The 16,201-nt window shown below is 33.9% G+C and overlaps 1 protein-coding gene across 2 annotated transcripts; it reads left to right on the top strand.

Annotated features, from left to right (window-relative positions):
- The first annotated feature begins 12,484 nt into the window (after positions 1–12,484).
- On the top strand, positions 12,485–15,549 carry LOC134241932 (uncharacterized). Of its 2 annotated transcripts, none has more exons than XM_062723941.1 (2): positions 12,485–12,742; positions 12,884–15,549. In XM_062723941.1, exon 2 carries the CDS (start codon positions 12,891–12,893, stop codon positions 14,115–14,117), a length of 1,227 nt encoding a protein of 408 aa, XP_062579925.1. In that variant the 5' UTR covers positions 12,485–12,742; positions 12,884–12,890; the 3' UTR covers positions 14,118–15,549. The 2 variants fall into 2 exon arrangements, with proteins under 2 accessions (XP_062579925.1, XP_062579924.1); XM_062723940.1 differs by having other exon boundaries at positions 12,866–15,549.
- The last annotated feature ends 652 nt before the right edge of the window (positions 15,550–16,201 follow it).

Raw genomic sequence — 16,201 nt, 5'->3', positions numbered from 1 at the left:
CATCCAGATGGTCTCTGCTGTACCAGATCAGGGGACTTACTAGTTAGTATGTGTACTCAAGATAAAAGGCATTTCAAAATAGTGTGCTATCAGGGACAAAGAGCAACACAAGAAATAGATAAAGATGACCATGGAAAAAATATATTTAAAGGTGGAGAACATGGAGTTAGTGTTGAGGAGAATAATAATGGTGACATTTGTTCCTCTGATATGGATGCTGATACAGTGATAGTGATGGACAAGACAGGAAGAGTCCGATTTCGTTATGACGGTACACCAGCCAGGAGGAATAAATCATTCGAACCTAAAATCATTGTGACAGACTCACTGAGCCAGATCATTGTAACTGATATCAATAATGACTGTCTTCATATCTTAGATCAGAGTGGACACTTTTTAAGATGTGTTGACGATTGTGGACTTTTGAGTCCTGCTGGACTGAGTGTGGACAGGGAGGGGAGGCTGTGGGTAGTGTGCTATAATTCAGGTGAAGTGAAAGTGATCCAGTACCTGGAGTAAAAGAAGCATCCACTGCAAAACGTGAATATATCGAAGTGTTACTTTCAGGCGTAGGCATGTAGGGAGGCTAATTGTCTACAGCTTTAGATGAAAGAAAAATCAAATTTAATTTATGAACTAAGGATTAAGATCAGAAAGCTTATTATTAAAAGGTATTTAATAATAACAAAGGAAAATTTCCTCTCCACAGACTATTCTATGGTAAAAAGTTTTGGAGATTCCTCATGGTTTGAACCCAAAACACGGCGGTTGTGACCGGTCAGCAGAGGATGCTCACTCCTCCATGGTACCTGATCCCACTTCTGATATTTTAGAGTTCCGTGTTTGCTTTGCTCCTATTTTGTATTGTTTTATAGACTTTGATATAGAATACTCTTCGTTATCTCCATATCCTTCATTTTTTTCAGAATCTGGATAGAATTGTTTACTTATGTTACAATGGAAATATATAACTAGCAGAGAATATATATGATTTGTTATAATTTATGTGTATATTTTTTGAAGAAATGAAAGTTTCTCATTACCACCTTAATGTAAAGTTGAAATAAACATTAATAAAATATTTTTAAAGAGGCCGGTATCTTATTATTTACTAAACCAGATTTTTCATTAGAGTTCGTGGCATTGTAATCGTGTTTGTAACATGACACTTGAATGACTGGATTTCCAATATTCCTCGAAAAGATATGAAAGTTGTTCGTAAATGTGTATTTTGAGATAAAGTGGGTCTTCGTTTACTGAAAGATGTATAGTTTAATGCATTTTTAAAAAAATTCTAAAAATGACCCAATTATGTATAATTAAAACTTTTTTAAAGCGGCGATACGGCTGTAAATCGTGTGCTTTTTCATTCAAATTTACCCAATATATCATTCAGGAATAAGGTAAAATGTTGAAGTAAGCATTTGAGAAAAATAAATATTCTCTCCTCATGTAATTAAAATCTGCCGGAAAATCAAAGGTACAACTTATTTCTGTTTATTTGTACCACGTGAATTCTAAAATGTCACGTGCATACAATGTATAGGGTTTACAATTATAATGGATTATTAAGTAAAAGCAATTCTGAGAATCAAAATATCTTAACTCTCCGATAAATTAATAATTGTTAACATATTAGTCTGCATTCAGACGAATTTAACATGATTAAGTACAAATGTTGACGTTTTGTGTATTGGGGTGCAGGAAAGGAAAATCCACCAAAACATATGTCATGGCAGCAAAATGTGAAACAAAATATTTTAAATTTCTGCAGTTCCAATACAATTTGCTTTTCAAATGGCAATAATTTGTATATGTCATAAGTGCATTTTTACGTTGAGTTTACATTGTTTTTTTTTCTTTGAAAGCCATGGAGATACGAGAAATAATAGCATGCATCAACAAACCTGTAGGGTAGAACGCACGTGAGTGTCGCGGAGATCCCGTTTCTTCTTCAGCCAATGATTATATTAATCTCCCAACTAAATTTTTGTCAGGGGAAAGTTGCTATTTAATTTCAAGTCCTAATTTTGGTTTTGTTTTGGTTGAGCCTTTGGCTCAGGTGAGCTTTTCTGATCACTTTTTGTCCGGTATCCTTCTGTCCGTCCGTCTGTCTGTAAACTTTTCACATTTTCGACTTCTTCTCAAGATACGCTGGGCCAATTTCAACCAAACTTGCCACAAAGCATCTTTGGGTGAAGGGAATTTAAGTTTGTTCAAATGAAGGGCCACGCTTTCATTCAAGGGGAGATAATTGGGAATTAATGAACATTTGGTGGCAAGTTTTAAAAATCTTCTACTCAAGAAGCACTTTGCCAGGAAAGATGAAACTTATGGGGTAACATCCTCAGGTAGAGTAGATTCAAGTTTGTTCAAATCATGACCCCTGGGCGTAGGGCGGGGCCAAAATGGCAGACCAAAGTTTTACATAAAAATATATAGGAAAATTCTTTAAAAATCTTCTTCTCAAGAATGACAAAGCCATTATTCACCAAATTTATATGGAAGCATCCTCAGGTAGTGAAGATTCAAGGTTGCCCAAATCATGACCCCCGGGGGTAGGGGGGCCAAAATGGCCGACCAAAGTTTTACATAGAAATATATACGAAAATTCTTAAAAAATCTTGTTCTCAAGAATAGCAAAGTCATAACTCGTCATATTTACATGGGAGCATCCTCAAGTAGTGAAGATTCAATGTTGTTCAAATCATGACCCCCCGGGTTAGGGCGGGGCCAAAATGGCCGACCAAAGTTTTACATAGAAATTTATAAGAAAATTCTTTAAAATTTTTTTTCTCAAGAATAACAAAGTCATAACTCATCAAATTTATATGGAAGCATCCTCAAGTTAAGTGTAGATTCAATTTTGTTCAAATCATGACCCCTGGGGGTAGAATGGGGCCAAATTGGCAGACCAAAGATTTACATAGAAATATCTACGAAAATTTTTTAAAAATCTTTTTCTCAAGAATGACAAAGCCAAAATTCATCATATTTATTTGGAAGCATCCTAAGGTAGTGAAGATTCAAGTTTGTTCTTATCATGACCCCCGGGGGTAGGGCGGGGCCAAAATGGCCGACCAAAGTTTTACATAGAAATATATAGGAAAATTCTTTAAAAATCTTCTTCTCAAGAATTGACATTGCCATAATTCATCATATTTATATGGAAGCAACTTCAGGTAGTGTATAGATTCAAATTTGTTAAAATCATGACCCCCGGGGGTAAGGCGGGACCAAAATAGCCGTCCAAAGTTTTACATAGAAATATTTGGGAAAATTCTTTTAAATTCTTCTTCTCGAGAATAGCAAAGCCATAATTCATCATATTTATATGGAAGGATCCTCAGGTAGTGTAGATTCAAATTGTTCAAATCATGACCCCGGGGGTAGGACTGGACCACAATGGCCGACCAAGGTTTTGCATAGAAATATAAAGGAAAATTCTTTAAAAAATAGCAAATCCATGATTAGTCATGGGATTACTTATGAATTTAAACTTTTCAATAATAAACCAATCTCTACTCTTCCCTAGTTACAGTACTCAGGTGAGCGATGTGGCCCATGGGCGTTTTCGTCGACTTTGTCAATGTAGCAGGCCTACTGGACTTACCTCTGTTACCATGCTGTTTTGTTTATGAAAACTATATGCATGCGTGAATAGCATGGAATGTGGAACCTCGAACACGTTGTGATGTATATATTTATAGACTATAAATAATTATTAATTTTAATGAAATAATCAGAATTATTTACTGATGAAATTTGTAATTTTCTGAAATTTATGAGCATTAAAAAAATTCTAAATCCTATAGGAGAATTTTAACAAGTCTGTTTTTGAAGAAATGCACCGTGTTGTCAATTTAAATGAAAAAGGATATTTTACTTCTTTTGTGTTCAGGGATGGGGGTAATCATAATCAGCTGTAATCGATTACAGTTTGCCAAGTAATCATAAGAAATCAGTAATCACCCATTTTTCTGATTACAAGTAATCGTAATTTAATCGATTACTCTGTAAAAAGTCTTGTAATCATGATTACTTAATGATTACTTTATGATTACATTTATTAAAACGACATTCAAAAAGCATGATTTTTTCAGTGTACAGATTTGTTTATATGCAAACGTGTTTATAAAATCCTAAGCTATATTAAGTTAAGTATTTTCTTCTAATGATTTCAGAAATACTAATAACCAGAAAGAAAATTACTACAGGGTCACTTTAAAGTTTGATTTTTTTGGTTTGAAGTAATTAACATGCGTAATGCAACTTTTTGTTTTCCCTATAAATCTTTTAATAAACTTGTATTTTTTTTAAAAAATATCAAATGTTCCTTTATTGAAATGTGTATTCTAAAAATCACTCTGTTTGATTTACACTGTACATAAAAAGATAATGTGAATTAATTAGTGATTAAACACGGATATACATAAGTTAGGTCAGCTTGGGTAATAACAATTATTTAACTATCCATGCTTGTCCAGTCAATGTGTTAATTGTAGTGAAAAACATCTAATAATTGGCAGCTGAATTGAAAAGTTCATCACTAATCAAGAAGGTCAATTACTTGTGTAAGCATTCTCTATCAAATCCTTATATACCTAATTATAAATAAATACCAATTTGATTTGTAAATAATAATAATATTTTTTTTTCTATTTCTCTCAACAATAAAACAAGATATTTACTTGAATTAAAGACAGAAATCGGATGATACATGTATAAGATAAATCTCATGCATCTATTTCTTTTAGACAATTAAATTCAATATCTGTGAGATTGTTTTAAATTTATCTATTGTTACTTACCCTGAGTATGACATAGATAACAGCATAAGGTAGAGGAGAACTCAAGCCTCTATATAATATCACAAGACAATTTCAGGGAACTTCAAAGATAAAAGCTCAAATAAGAACTGGAATTATAAACAGAACCATCCATAAAAATATTTATTGCACACAAAAAGCGTCCTTGCCTCAGGCTAGGATTTTTTTTATTTCTCCAACTTCTTACCGAAACAGCACAAACGTTCTCAAACATGTACTTCGACTTTTATCAACTACTCTTTAACAAATAGTTGGCATTTGCAGGAATTCCGTTCGATCTGCCTGCACCAAAAGTTGCAGAATACTTTTCGACTGGACTCAATTTCAGACAAAGAAGGACTCTCATCATAAACTGTTCGGGGGGATGTTTTGTTTTATAAAAAGGAAATGATTCTCAAAGGAAAAAAAACTATAACAGAAAAGCTCCCCCGTTAAGGCGCTCACTCCGTGTTCGGTAGGTCGTGAGTTCGAATCTCGGCTGCACCTGACCAAATGTGATAAAAATAGGTTGAAAACGTTCTTTCGCCATGGACTTTGAAGTGAAAGTTGCTGGTCCTTCGGATGAGACCTTAAAAACTCGAGGACCTGTGTCACTGCAGACGTTGGCATAATAATTTATTATGCTCACTGCCCAAAGATCTTGAGTGCAGAAGAAAGATTATAATTTGAAGCCATTCACCAATATATGGGAACTTTTGTATACGAGTGAAAAATTCTCAAATGGGACGTAAAAGAACATACAATCAATAAGTGAAAATAATAAGGGATGGGGTTATCTTTACCAAACTATGATTAATGTTGTTCAAAAACTTTTAACAGCATTTTAAGAGTTTCAAATCGTTATCGCAAAATTGCATTTATAAGTTACACCGACAGATAACTATTAAAACCCCACCCCCCGTTGAGAATGTACTGTATATCCTTTGTTTTGTTAAGTGCTACCATATACTGTAATACATATACATGTACATGTATAACATTATGCATTTTCAGCTCATCGAATAGGAAAAAAATATTCAAAAAATTCTAAATCAATAAAAATAGAAGTTTTTTTTCTTGAAAAGGGATAGTTTAATTGCAATAATAAGCGATCCGCACGAATTCCATACGGTTTGACAGTGAGTTTGTCAGATGTATTTGATTTTTTTAACTGGTATTTTTTTTTACGTTTTAGAAAAATCATCCTGAAATGATTCGCTAATAACTAAGTAGAAGTTTTGCAAAAGTTAAAATTCCTATTCATAAAATGTTTGGAGTGTCTAAAGATGATTAGTTTAGTTTAAAAATGCCTCAGTTTAGGACTGTTTACATAATTAGGATTTACCCCTTACTAAATCTGCTGACATTAAAGCTAGCCTGAGTACTTTAGCATACCAAAGCCGTTTCACAACGAAATGTATGTCAAGTATATTTTTAGAGCGCACAGGAATATTGATCTTGAAGTTGTTAAAGTATTTGTAGACTCTGAATTGTATAAATGTAAAACATAATTGTCACAATTTAAGATTGTGTGTTCAAGGAAATGTTAAATACTCGACTATTTAAGTTTAAATACGATCATCTCTGTGTAATATAAGATTTCTTTCTATAGCCCCTAAAGAAAAAAATTGGAGCACCTACAAAGGGGCCTTCCGCTCGATACAGGAATATATTAAAATTAATTATTTGAAAAATTAAAATAAAACTTTAGATCTTTGAGAACATATATTCATACTGTGGTGCTACTGTTCAGGAAAAGATAATGCTTTTTAAATCGTATGCAATATTTAGTATGCTCATTCCTTCCAAACATTGGTATAGCATGTAATTTGTTAATCGAGGTAATCTACTGACACATAAGTTGATACCGACCCAATTTAAAGTCAGTTATTCGCATAATCGTTGTGACAGTGAATGTTAATTCCTTCGCCGCACGCATGGCGCAGTGGTTAGAGAGTCTGCTCTAGATTCGCGAGGTAAGGAGTTGATCTTTAGGTCGGGGTACTAATCCCACTATGGGATGTAATTACCGGTCCTTCAGATGAGACCTAAAAACCAAGGTCCCGTGTCGTATTAGGTTCATGCACAAAAAGATTCCTCCCTCCTCAATGGCCCTGGGTGCCGAGTATAGGACAAAATTTGCATCTCCTCCGGCAAACGGTGGCGTCTCCATATGAGTGAAAACTTCTAGAGAGGGACGTTAAACAACTTACCAGCAAACATATTCCGTCTCGGTACAAAATCCCACCTCTATTGTTTCCAGCGGCTCGCGGATTTTGTTCTGTTCACGATATTTTTTTTAATTTTATTTATTATATGAGTGATCACTGTTGGTTATCTTCACTTTTTACATCAACATCAAATGTAAATCATATCCAAGTGATATTTCAGAGAGCAGACAGTAAACGCCGCGTCCTAATTTTAGGGGGGAAATAAAATAGGGGTCATAACATAAAAATGTAATTTAACTGTTCAATGGTTTTCATTCCATTACCGGACGTTGAATTTGAGCCCTCGTAACAGAAATTAAAAAATAAATGTTTGATAAAACACCTGACAAGAATTTGGGTTTTCAAGGGTTTGCAGATGTTAAACATAATTATTGCACTCATAAAATAGTTTAAAGATGACAATCAACGTTTAAATCAAATATCTGATGTTTGTATTTACTTTTTAAATAATTGAATTTATTTTTGAATGTTACCGTTAAACCTTTTAAAGTAACACACAATTCTAAACATAATTATTGCACTCATCTTTAAAGATGACATTAAAAAAATGCTCCTTCCAACCATTCAATAACATCATGCTAGTCCGCCATGTACAATTTCAGCTCGATTTCTGCGATGCATTAGGTTTATCAATCTCTTGATCCGAGCTATATGAATATTCTTAGACATTTTAAGCGCCTATTTTTCAGATATTGAAGTCGAATAAACCCTTTGACTTCTGGTCATTCATGCTTATGAAACGCATGAGCCAGATGAGTCGTTATATGATGCATATTTGCATTTAAAACTCTTCTTTACGTTTATTTTGAGAATTTTCAACAAAAGCAATGAAAATGCTTGTTTCAGTCATTTGAGAAAATATGGACAACAATTTGGGAAAAGAAAGAAGGATATTTTTGAAGGATATTAGTGCAATACTATAATTAACAGTTGCAAACCCTAGAAACCCCCGATTATTATCAAATATTTTATTTAAAACAGTAAAAGAAAACAAAATCAAAAATTTAATTTCTGTAAAGAGGGTTCAAAATCAGCTTCGGGTAAAGGAATGAAAATCATTCAGCAGTGGAATTGCTGATTTTGTATGTTCCTCTGACTCTTTGTATGTGAACACTGTTCTCCCTACGTCTTACTTCATGTGGTCGTCCCTCATCCTATAACTATATTGGTGTCTGTTTTCATCCCTCTCCAAGTCTCCATACTGCTCACTGCTGAGTTCATGTAATACAGTACACCATCTGTTGTGGTGCATGCAATGCCATCTTCCCATCAAAAACCTTCTCAAATCTGGGATTTCTCTGAGGATTCCTTGACTTCATTCTGCTTGTTTCTGAGTGACCTTGATATGAATTTGAAATTGGAAATACATTGTGCACAGTACTAGTAATTCCTTCATAATCTTGATCTTCAAATATTTGTCTCAAAAATTTTGAAACAAATATGTCTCTGGGAGGAACATCATAAATCTGGTTTTCAAATTGTATCCTAGAATGTGTACTCCCCATTAGTCCTGTTGAGTGGATAGGTCCAGATATTAGATATCCAACCTTTGATTCGACTGCAGTGGGTCCATTTCCTCTGATGATTTTGTCCCCAACTATATTCCAATAGTAGTCCGCACCAATGAGCATTGAAATATTGAACTGTTCCTCTGCTAACTGGGTGTGCCAATTTAAATCCTTTAAGGTATGTGAGTTCCTTAACATTGACACGTGATCTGTTTGAGATTGGAGCTGCAATCTTTGGAATAATGATGACCTCCATTGGAATTTTGTCTCCAGCTGTACCGTTGCTTTCTCAAGATGACAAATTTCACCACTCGTGTCTCCAAATGCTGAAATTCTCAGGCTAAGGGATCCATTTGATACAACATCAAGTTTCTGTCCTAGCTCCTCAGTAATGAATGAATTTTGAGCCCATTCATCAAGCAATATATTACAGCTGATTTCTTGATTTCCATACCAAATTTGTGTCACAGCAGTTTTCAGCAGCATTTCAGTGCCGGCTGTCACCTGTGTTGAAAAATGAAGCTGGAATGACTGCTCTCGTTGATGTGGTTGAGACGATTGTGTGCTCTCTGACTTTGTGACAGCTATCTCTAGGAACTTCTAGGTAATTACGAATTGCAGATACTTGTGTGATGAGACTTCTTGCAATTCCTGCATTTGAAATTTGATTGACATTCATTTGCTTCGTGATTTCCGAAGCAATTGAAGCAGACTCTCTGTTTGATGATTGACATTCTCTTATCATAGTCTTGGACATTATGGCAATTGATTGGTGAATGATTTCCACTGCAGAATAAGCATTGCTTCAAATAATTTTCCTGCTTGTTGCTCCTTTCATGACTCGACCCCGCAACAAAGTTAGCTGTTGGAATGAATTCATGGGTTTCCTGTTTTGATTGCACTGCCTGTCCAGCATCTTGAACACATAGCTCCTTCTTAATGGCTCTCCTCAGTGAATGCAGTTCCCATTGATCATCTCCTTTGTCCCTGGTAATGTTTTCCGAATTTCTGATGGTAGTTTGTTATATAACATTGGAGTTAAAATTGTCCCATAGGTGGTTTCATCAGTTCCTAGAGCTTCTAATGCTCTAATGCAGCACTCCATTTTGTTGAAGACGTTTCTCAAACTGTCAGGATTAAAATTTGGGACTGTTATGTCAATTAAACTTTGGATATGGGCTTTGATGATTTAGTTATTTTGTCCGTATCTTTCAAATAAAACATCTATTACTTGTCTGTAGTTGGTATTGGTCAAACTGAATCCTGACACAATACGAAGGGCTTCCCCACATAGCAGCGATCGTAGATAGCTAAACTTTTCAACATTAGACAAACTGATGTTCCCATGGATGCTTGTCTCAAAACATTCCCAAAATGTTGGCCACTCACGTAAATCTCCAGAAAAAAATCGGCAGGTTTAATTTAGGCAGTTTATGACTATGAATGTTAGGTTTTCCTTTGTTGGGTTCAAATGATTCACTGCTAGGAAAGAACTGTGGTGCATTTACATTTAAATTCCTTGATGTACATTTATTAAGATTCTCAGAAGCCTTTCTATTCTTTGTCAATTCTGCTAATTTTAGTCTTAAATCTAGCATGTACTCATCTGAATCTTCAATCTCCATTTGAATCTCTTTTTCCTTCTCTAGTTCTTGTAGAATTTCATTGTTGATTTTCTCTGATATGCCCCACTTCTCCTCCAGTACCTTGATCATTTCAGCTTTTCCATTTTCATCTTCATTTTCAGAAATTCTCCTAAAAATTTTGGTTATAACTCAACGATGACCTGAGCGCTGTGCCTTTAACTTGATTACATCCATTTCTATTGTGGTTTGCTATTACTTTCCCAATGGTCACGGCACCAAATGTTGAGTCAGATAGAATGAAAAACACTTCTAATCACGTTGACTTGTTTATGTTGACTGATCATTTAAAACACTGGAAAACATTGACGTTACCATGTCGTAATTAAGATGGCGTCATAATAGAATATTTACTTAATGTCACATGCACTTTAACGTCTTATAGGAAGGTTATTATCAACAGGTCTACCCAGTAGTCATAGCCCCATCCACTCAAAAGTTATCGCCAAGGTTATAGTTTTTGCGGTCAAACAGAGATACAGACAAACAAACAAAACAGAAACAAATAATCTAGAATCTTTGAGTACATGTACTTAAAAAGCCATTGAAAGTTTCTTTTTCTTTCTTCGAAGCAAAATACGATGTACACAACGTAGTTTTCAACATAAATTACTTTTCTACCTGTTTAAACTTTAATTTCTTATTCATTCCATAATAAAAAGTTTCGATCATCGAAGGATTATTATACAATTTAATGAATCTTTCAAGGTAATAATGTACATCTCCTCTAAATCAATTTTTTGACAATACAAGCTAAAACTCATAAAAACTACCAGTATATTCATGTTGATTTTTTTTAAAGAAAAATACTGGGATTTTCATTCTTTCATTTTTTCTGATGAAAACTCCTGGTATTGTATACTGATAATTTTCTAAGAACATCTTATGATAAGTTCTACAGAGTGTTTCACAATATATGTCACGCATTTAAAGACAGATAGATAAATGATAACAAAAGTAAATGAATAAATATAATAAATAAATAAATAAATAAATAAATAAATAAATAAATAAATAAATAAATAAATATTTTGTATATAATATAAATCATATACTCAAAATAATTTTTTGAGTCAGAAGTATCCAGCATTCTCCGCTTCAGTTACTATGGCAACAAATCCTTAAATGTTAATCTCCAAGTGCTTTTTCCAACATTGTCCCAAATGACTAATGCCTTAGAATTTTCTGCAGGACCACTGTTTTGTAAGTTGAACATGATACTTGACACTTTTCTTGATTTATATCTGGCCTTTTAGAACCCCCAAAGTGCATATCTATTTTTATTAAAGTTGCATTAAAATAAATGTCATATCAGAACTACCAGTGTTTGTTAATTGGTGTCCACTTCTTTCGCTCTTCCTTTCAATCCATCTAGCAAACTTTAACAGGCTATGAACGTCAACTGGTTTTAATGCTGAAATCTTGTATGCACACACACTTAACTCAAATTTAAGATTTCTAAATACAATGTACACTTGATAAACTTACTGACATTGTTACAATCCATTTCTCTAAACTTAGTGATTGACTTCACTTTGATAGTGTTCTCACATCTTTACATTATAATTAAGTTTAAATATTCTAATTTTTCTTAATATATGAAAACTAAACAGCAGTTTTTGGTCTGGATATTTTTCATCATCACACATTGTACAATATTTAGCATATCGTTCTTATAATAAAAGTTTTCCAAAACGTTTTGCTGCATGTTGAGAACAGCTGCAATATATGCCATCACAGATTATATTATCAGTTTCTTCATGGTATATTATGCTATTTACATATATTGTGAAACATCCTGTATGATTTAAAATCGAGAACATCTTAGAAAATTTTCAGTAAGAAAGGCACATTGTACAGTTTGTGTACGTATAATTGTGCGTTGTGTATGTCCTTCAGAATTGTCATTATAAGCATTAAAAAAAAGATCTGCAGTAAGCGTAATCAAATATTGATAGCAATCCTGTTTCTCTATCTCATCCTAATAATATAACGTATTTATCTTAGCTACTGTAGATCAATGTAAAACTACTAAAACTATTGCTAAAATAATACTTGCGTTCAAATCTGAATCTCACTCCAAATTCTTAAACCCACCTCCATTACTAAGCGGAAAGTTAACTTCCGGGGATATTTCAAAGTGGTGAGTAAAAGGAGAAAACAAAAAAAAAAAAAAAAAAAAAAAAAAAAAAAAAAAAAAAAAAAAAAAAAAAAAAAAAGAAAAATTCTCATTCGGGTGCGCTATATCTGCTCAGTAGATTGGTTTGCGTGATGGGTGTTTTAATACATTCTTTAAAAAATTGACTAAATATTTAGTACAACCCTAAATTCCATCTTAAATTCTTAAGTTCACCTCTCTTACTATGCACTAGACTGGCATTTCCTGTCTCATTAACGTATATTGCAGATATCACACAGGCAAGCCAGTTTAATTATGTACAATACTAAATCGAAAGTCAAACTTTCAGGGATATTTCAAAGTGGCTGATCAAAGAAGAAAAGAACACAATAATTTAAACAGCAAATAATCAGGAAAAAAATTGCTGATTGGGGTGAGTTATGTCTGCTGTTAAGATATTGCTGCTAAGGAGATTGCGGGAATTGGGCATAAATGAATTTTTTTGAGAGAGAAATCGAGTAAACGTTAAAATAATTATACTGCATAAATCCAACAGGTCAACTTAACCTTCCAGGAGGAAGATGGCGACTTCCACCACTTGGGCACAGGACGTTATCACGTGTGATCTTTGTGACAACCCCGCCCAGCAATTCTGTAACAGCTGTCAGGTCAGTTTGTGTGGGGGCTGTATTAATAAACATGTAGAAAGTATGAAGTCTCAAACGCATGACATTGTTCCTTTCAAAGACAGAAGAGAACGGCTCGTATTCTCCTCATGTGCTTCTCATCCAAACCAGAAATGTGAGGGATTTTGCAAAAAATGCGATGAACCTGTTTGCTTCAATTGTGTCACGGGTCCTCATATCGGCCATATTGTCAAAAACGTGACAGAAATTGTACAAAATATGAAAGAAGAAATCAAGAAAGAAACAGAAGAGATCGAGTTTATTATTTTAAGATTTGCCCAGAGTGTAGAAAACATTGATCAGAAGGTAACTAACATGACTGAAAAATTTAATGCAATGGAGAGCGAGGGAGAAAATCTTAGAAAATCCTGGCATGAAGAAATAGACAAAATTTTCGACACACTACAATCAACCATTAGGAAAATGAAGGATAGAAGACTCAAAGCTCTCAAATCACATCAGTCCCGGCTTCAGGATTCGGGGACAAAATTAAAACGTGTAGCAAAAGAAAACAAGAAAATCCTTAAGTCCACTAAAGTCTCTGATATTACAAGCCACAAATCAGACCTTAAGAAATTCAGGGACATTCCTACAGATGTTGATGTGAAGATTCCTTCCCTAAACAGCAACACGGTCCAGGGGAGAGAACTCAGCATAGAATTAGGAGAATTCAAGGCTACACTGACACAGACATCCATATCAAGTCTGACAGATGAAGTCTCCATTTTATATGTAAGAAAATTATTGGACAATGCTCAAGTTATTGCTAGCATTCCTTCAAAAATAAAACCTTTAGGTGCCATTATTTGTATTGGAATCAATGAAGCTTGGGCTCAAGGTGAAGACAATATCATTAGACGTATTGACATACATGGATCTCTGAAGGAAAAGATCACCACTGAAGGTCAATCTAATCCTGCAGACATTTCAGTGACCAGGCAGGGAGAACTGATTTACAGTGATCACCACAACCACAACAGAAAAGTTAACATCGTCAGACAGGGGAGGATAGAAACACTGATCACTCTACCTCAGGGATGGCATCCAGATGGATTGTGCTGTACTAAATCAGGAGATTTACTAGTTAGTATGACTACTTCTGATGATAGTCAAACAAAATAGTTCGCTATCAGGGACAGAAGGCAGTACAAGGAACAGACAAAGATGACCATGGACAAAATATATTTAAAGGTGGAGAATCAGGAGTGTTTTTGGAGGAGAATAATAATGGAGACATATGTGCCTCTGATATAAATGCCAAGACGGTTACACTGATAGACAAGACAGGAAGAGTCCGATTCCGTTATGACGGTACACCAGCGAAGAGGAATAAAGCTTTCCAACCTATGTACATTACTACAGATTCACTGTGCCATATCATTATTACTGATATAAATAATGACTGTCTTCATATCCTAGATCAGAATGGACAGTTTATCAGATGTGTTGACAATTGTAGACTTAATTCTCCTGCTGGACTGAGTGTGCACAGGGAGGGGAGGTTATGGACAGGGTGTTTTATATCAGGTGATATAAAAGTGATCAAGTACTTGGAATAAAAGAAACATCTAGTGCAATACGTGTATATATATCTAAGTGTTACTTTTTGAAGAATGTAAGAAGGCTTATTGTCTACAGCCTTAAATAATAAAAATCAAATTCAATTTATGAACTAAGGATTAATAGCCAAGGTATTATTATTAGAAGGTAATTAATTGTAATAAATGAAAATTTCCCTTGAAGAATTATTTTATGGTAAAAAACTGTTTGGCAGATTTCTCATGGATTAAATCCAACCATGGTAATCTTGAGTATCATTCTTTTTAAAGAATCTTGATAGAAAATTTTACTCTTGAAACAACGGAAATATATAGCAGGCAGGGAATATGTGAATTGTTATAATTTATGCGCATATACATTTTTCAAGGAATGAGGTTGCTCATTACTACCTTAATGTAAAAAATAATATGCCCCAATATATTTTTGGTTTTACTTCCTCCCTCTTTTCACTTTCCCATCTTTCTTTTCTCCTCGTCTATAATTAAACCACTTTCACGTAAATGTATGTTTATACATGTACAAGTTTTAAATGTTTATATACGTATGAGCTCTTTTGTGTTACTTATGGAAGGCATTTGCGTGAAGATAGATGTATAAATTTACAACACTTTATATGCCTATTTGATATAGATGTGAAATAACCATTCTAAAAAAGAAAATTAAAGAGGCCAGTATCTTAACTACTGAATCACACATTCTATTACAGTTTGTAGTATTGTAATATTGTTTGTAACATGACACTTGAATCAATGGACTTCAAATATTACTCGTAAAGATATGATAATTGTTCATAAATGTTTATTTTAAGATAAAGTGAGTCGTCGTTTACTGAAATATGTTTATTTTGTTTCATATTTAATTTATTTACTTTAAAATGAACCACTCATTTAAAATTAAGACCTTTATTTTACCTCTTTTGTGTTTTCATGTTTTGTTAGACAAGTAAATTCAATATATGTGAGATTGTTTAAAATTAATCTATTGTTTTTGAATTAAAAAAACATACTTACCCTCTCTTGTGTGTGCATGCTATTTCATAGACAAATAAATTCAATTTTGTATTCTTATTTACTGTTACTATCCTGAGAATGACATGTGTAACAGCATCAAGTAGAAGAGACCTCAGGACTATATATATAATACCACAAAACAATTTCAGTGGAACTTCAGAGATAAAAGCTGAGAATGCGATAGTCGGGAAGGAGAGTTAAGAGAGGATGAATGGAATTCGGCTCTCTGCTCAAGAAAGCACTGGAATTACATGAAGTGCCATCCTTAGAAAAATATTTGTTGCGCACAAAAAATGTCCTTGGTTCTGGATTCTTTATTTCTCCCAATTTTTTCCAAAACAGCCTAAAAGTTCTCAAACATAGACTTCTATCAATGAATCGTGTACATAAAGTTAGTATTTGTAGGAAATGCGATCGACTCGCCTTCACCCAAAGTGGCAGAATAATTTTCACTGGACTCAATTTCAGGCCAAGAATGCCTGTAATCAACTGTTGGGGGGGGGGGGTATAAAAAGGAAATAAGTCTCAAAGGGAAAACACTAAGAAAAAAAAAGAACTGTTACGATGGTTCCGTCAGGAAAGCGCTCGCTTTGTGTTAGAATCTCGGCTGGGCCTGACCAAAGTTGATAAAAATAT

This window comes from Saccostrea cucullata, unplaced genomic scaffold, assembly GCF_032062105.1.
Source record: "Saccostrea cucullata isolate Sc308-1 unplaced genomic scaffold, CSIRO_AGI_Scuc_v1 ctg2729, whole genome shotgun sequence".
NCBI classification, from domain to species: Eukaryota; Metazoa; Mollusca; class Bivalvia; order Ostreida; family Ostreidae; genus Saccostrea; species Saccostrea cuccullata.
The sequence above is the reverse complement of the archived record's forward strand: the minus strand, read 5'-3'. Positions and strand labels throughout refer to the sequence as shown.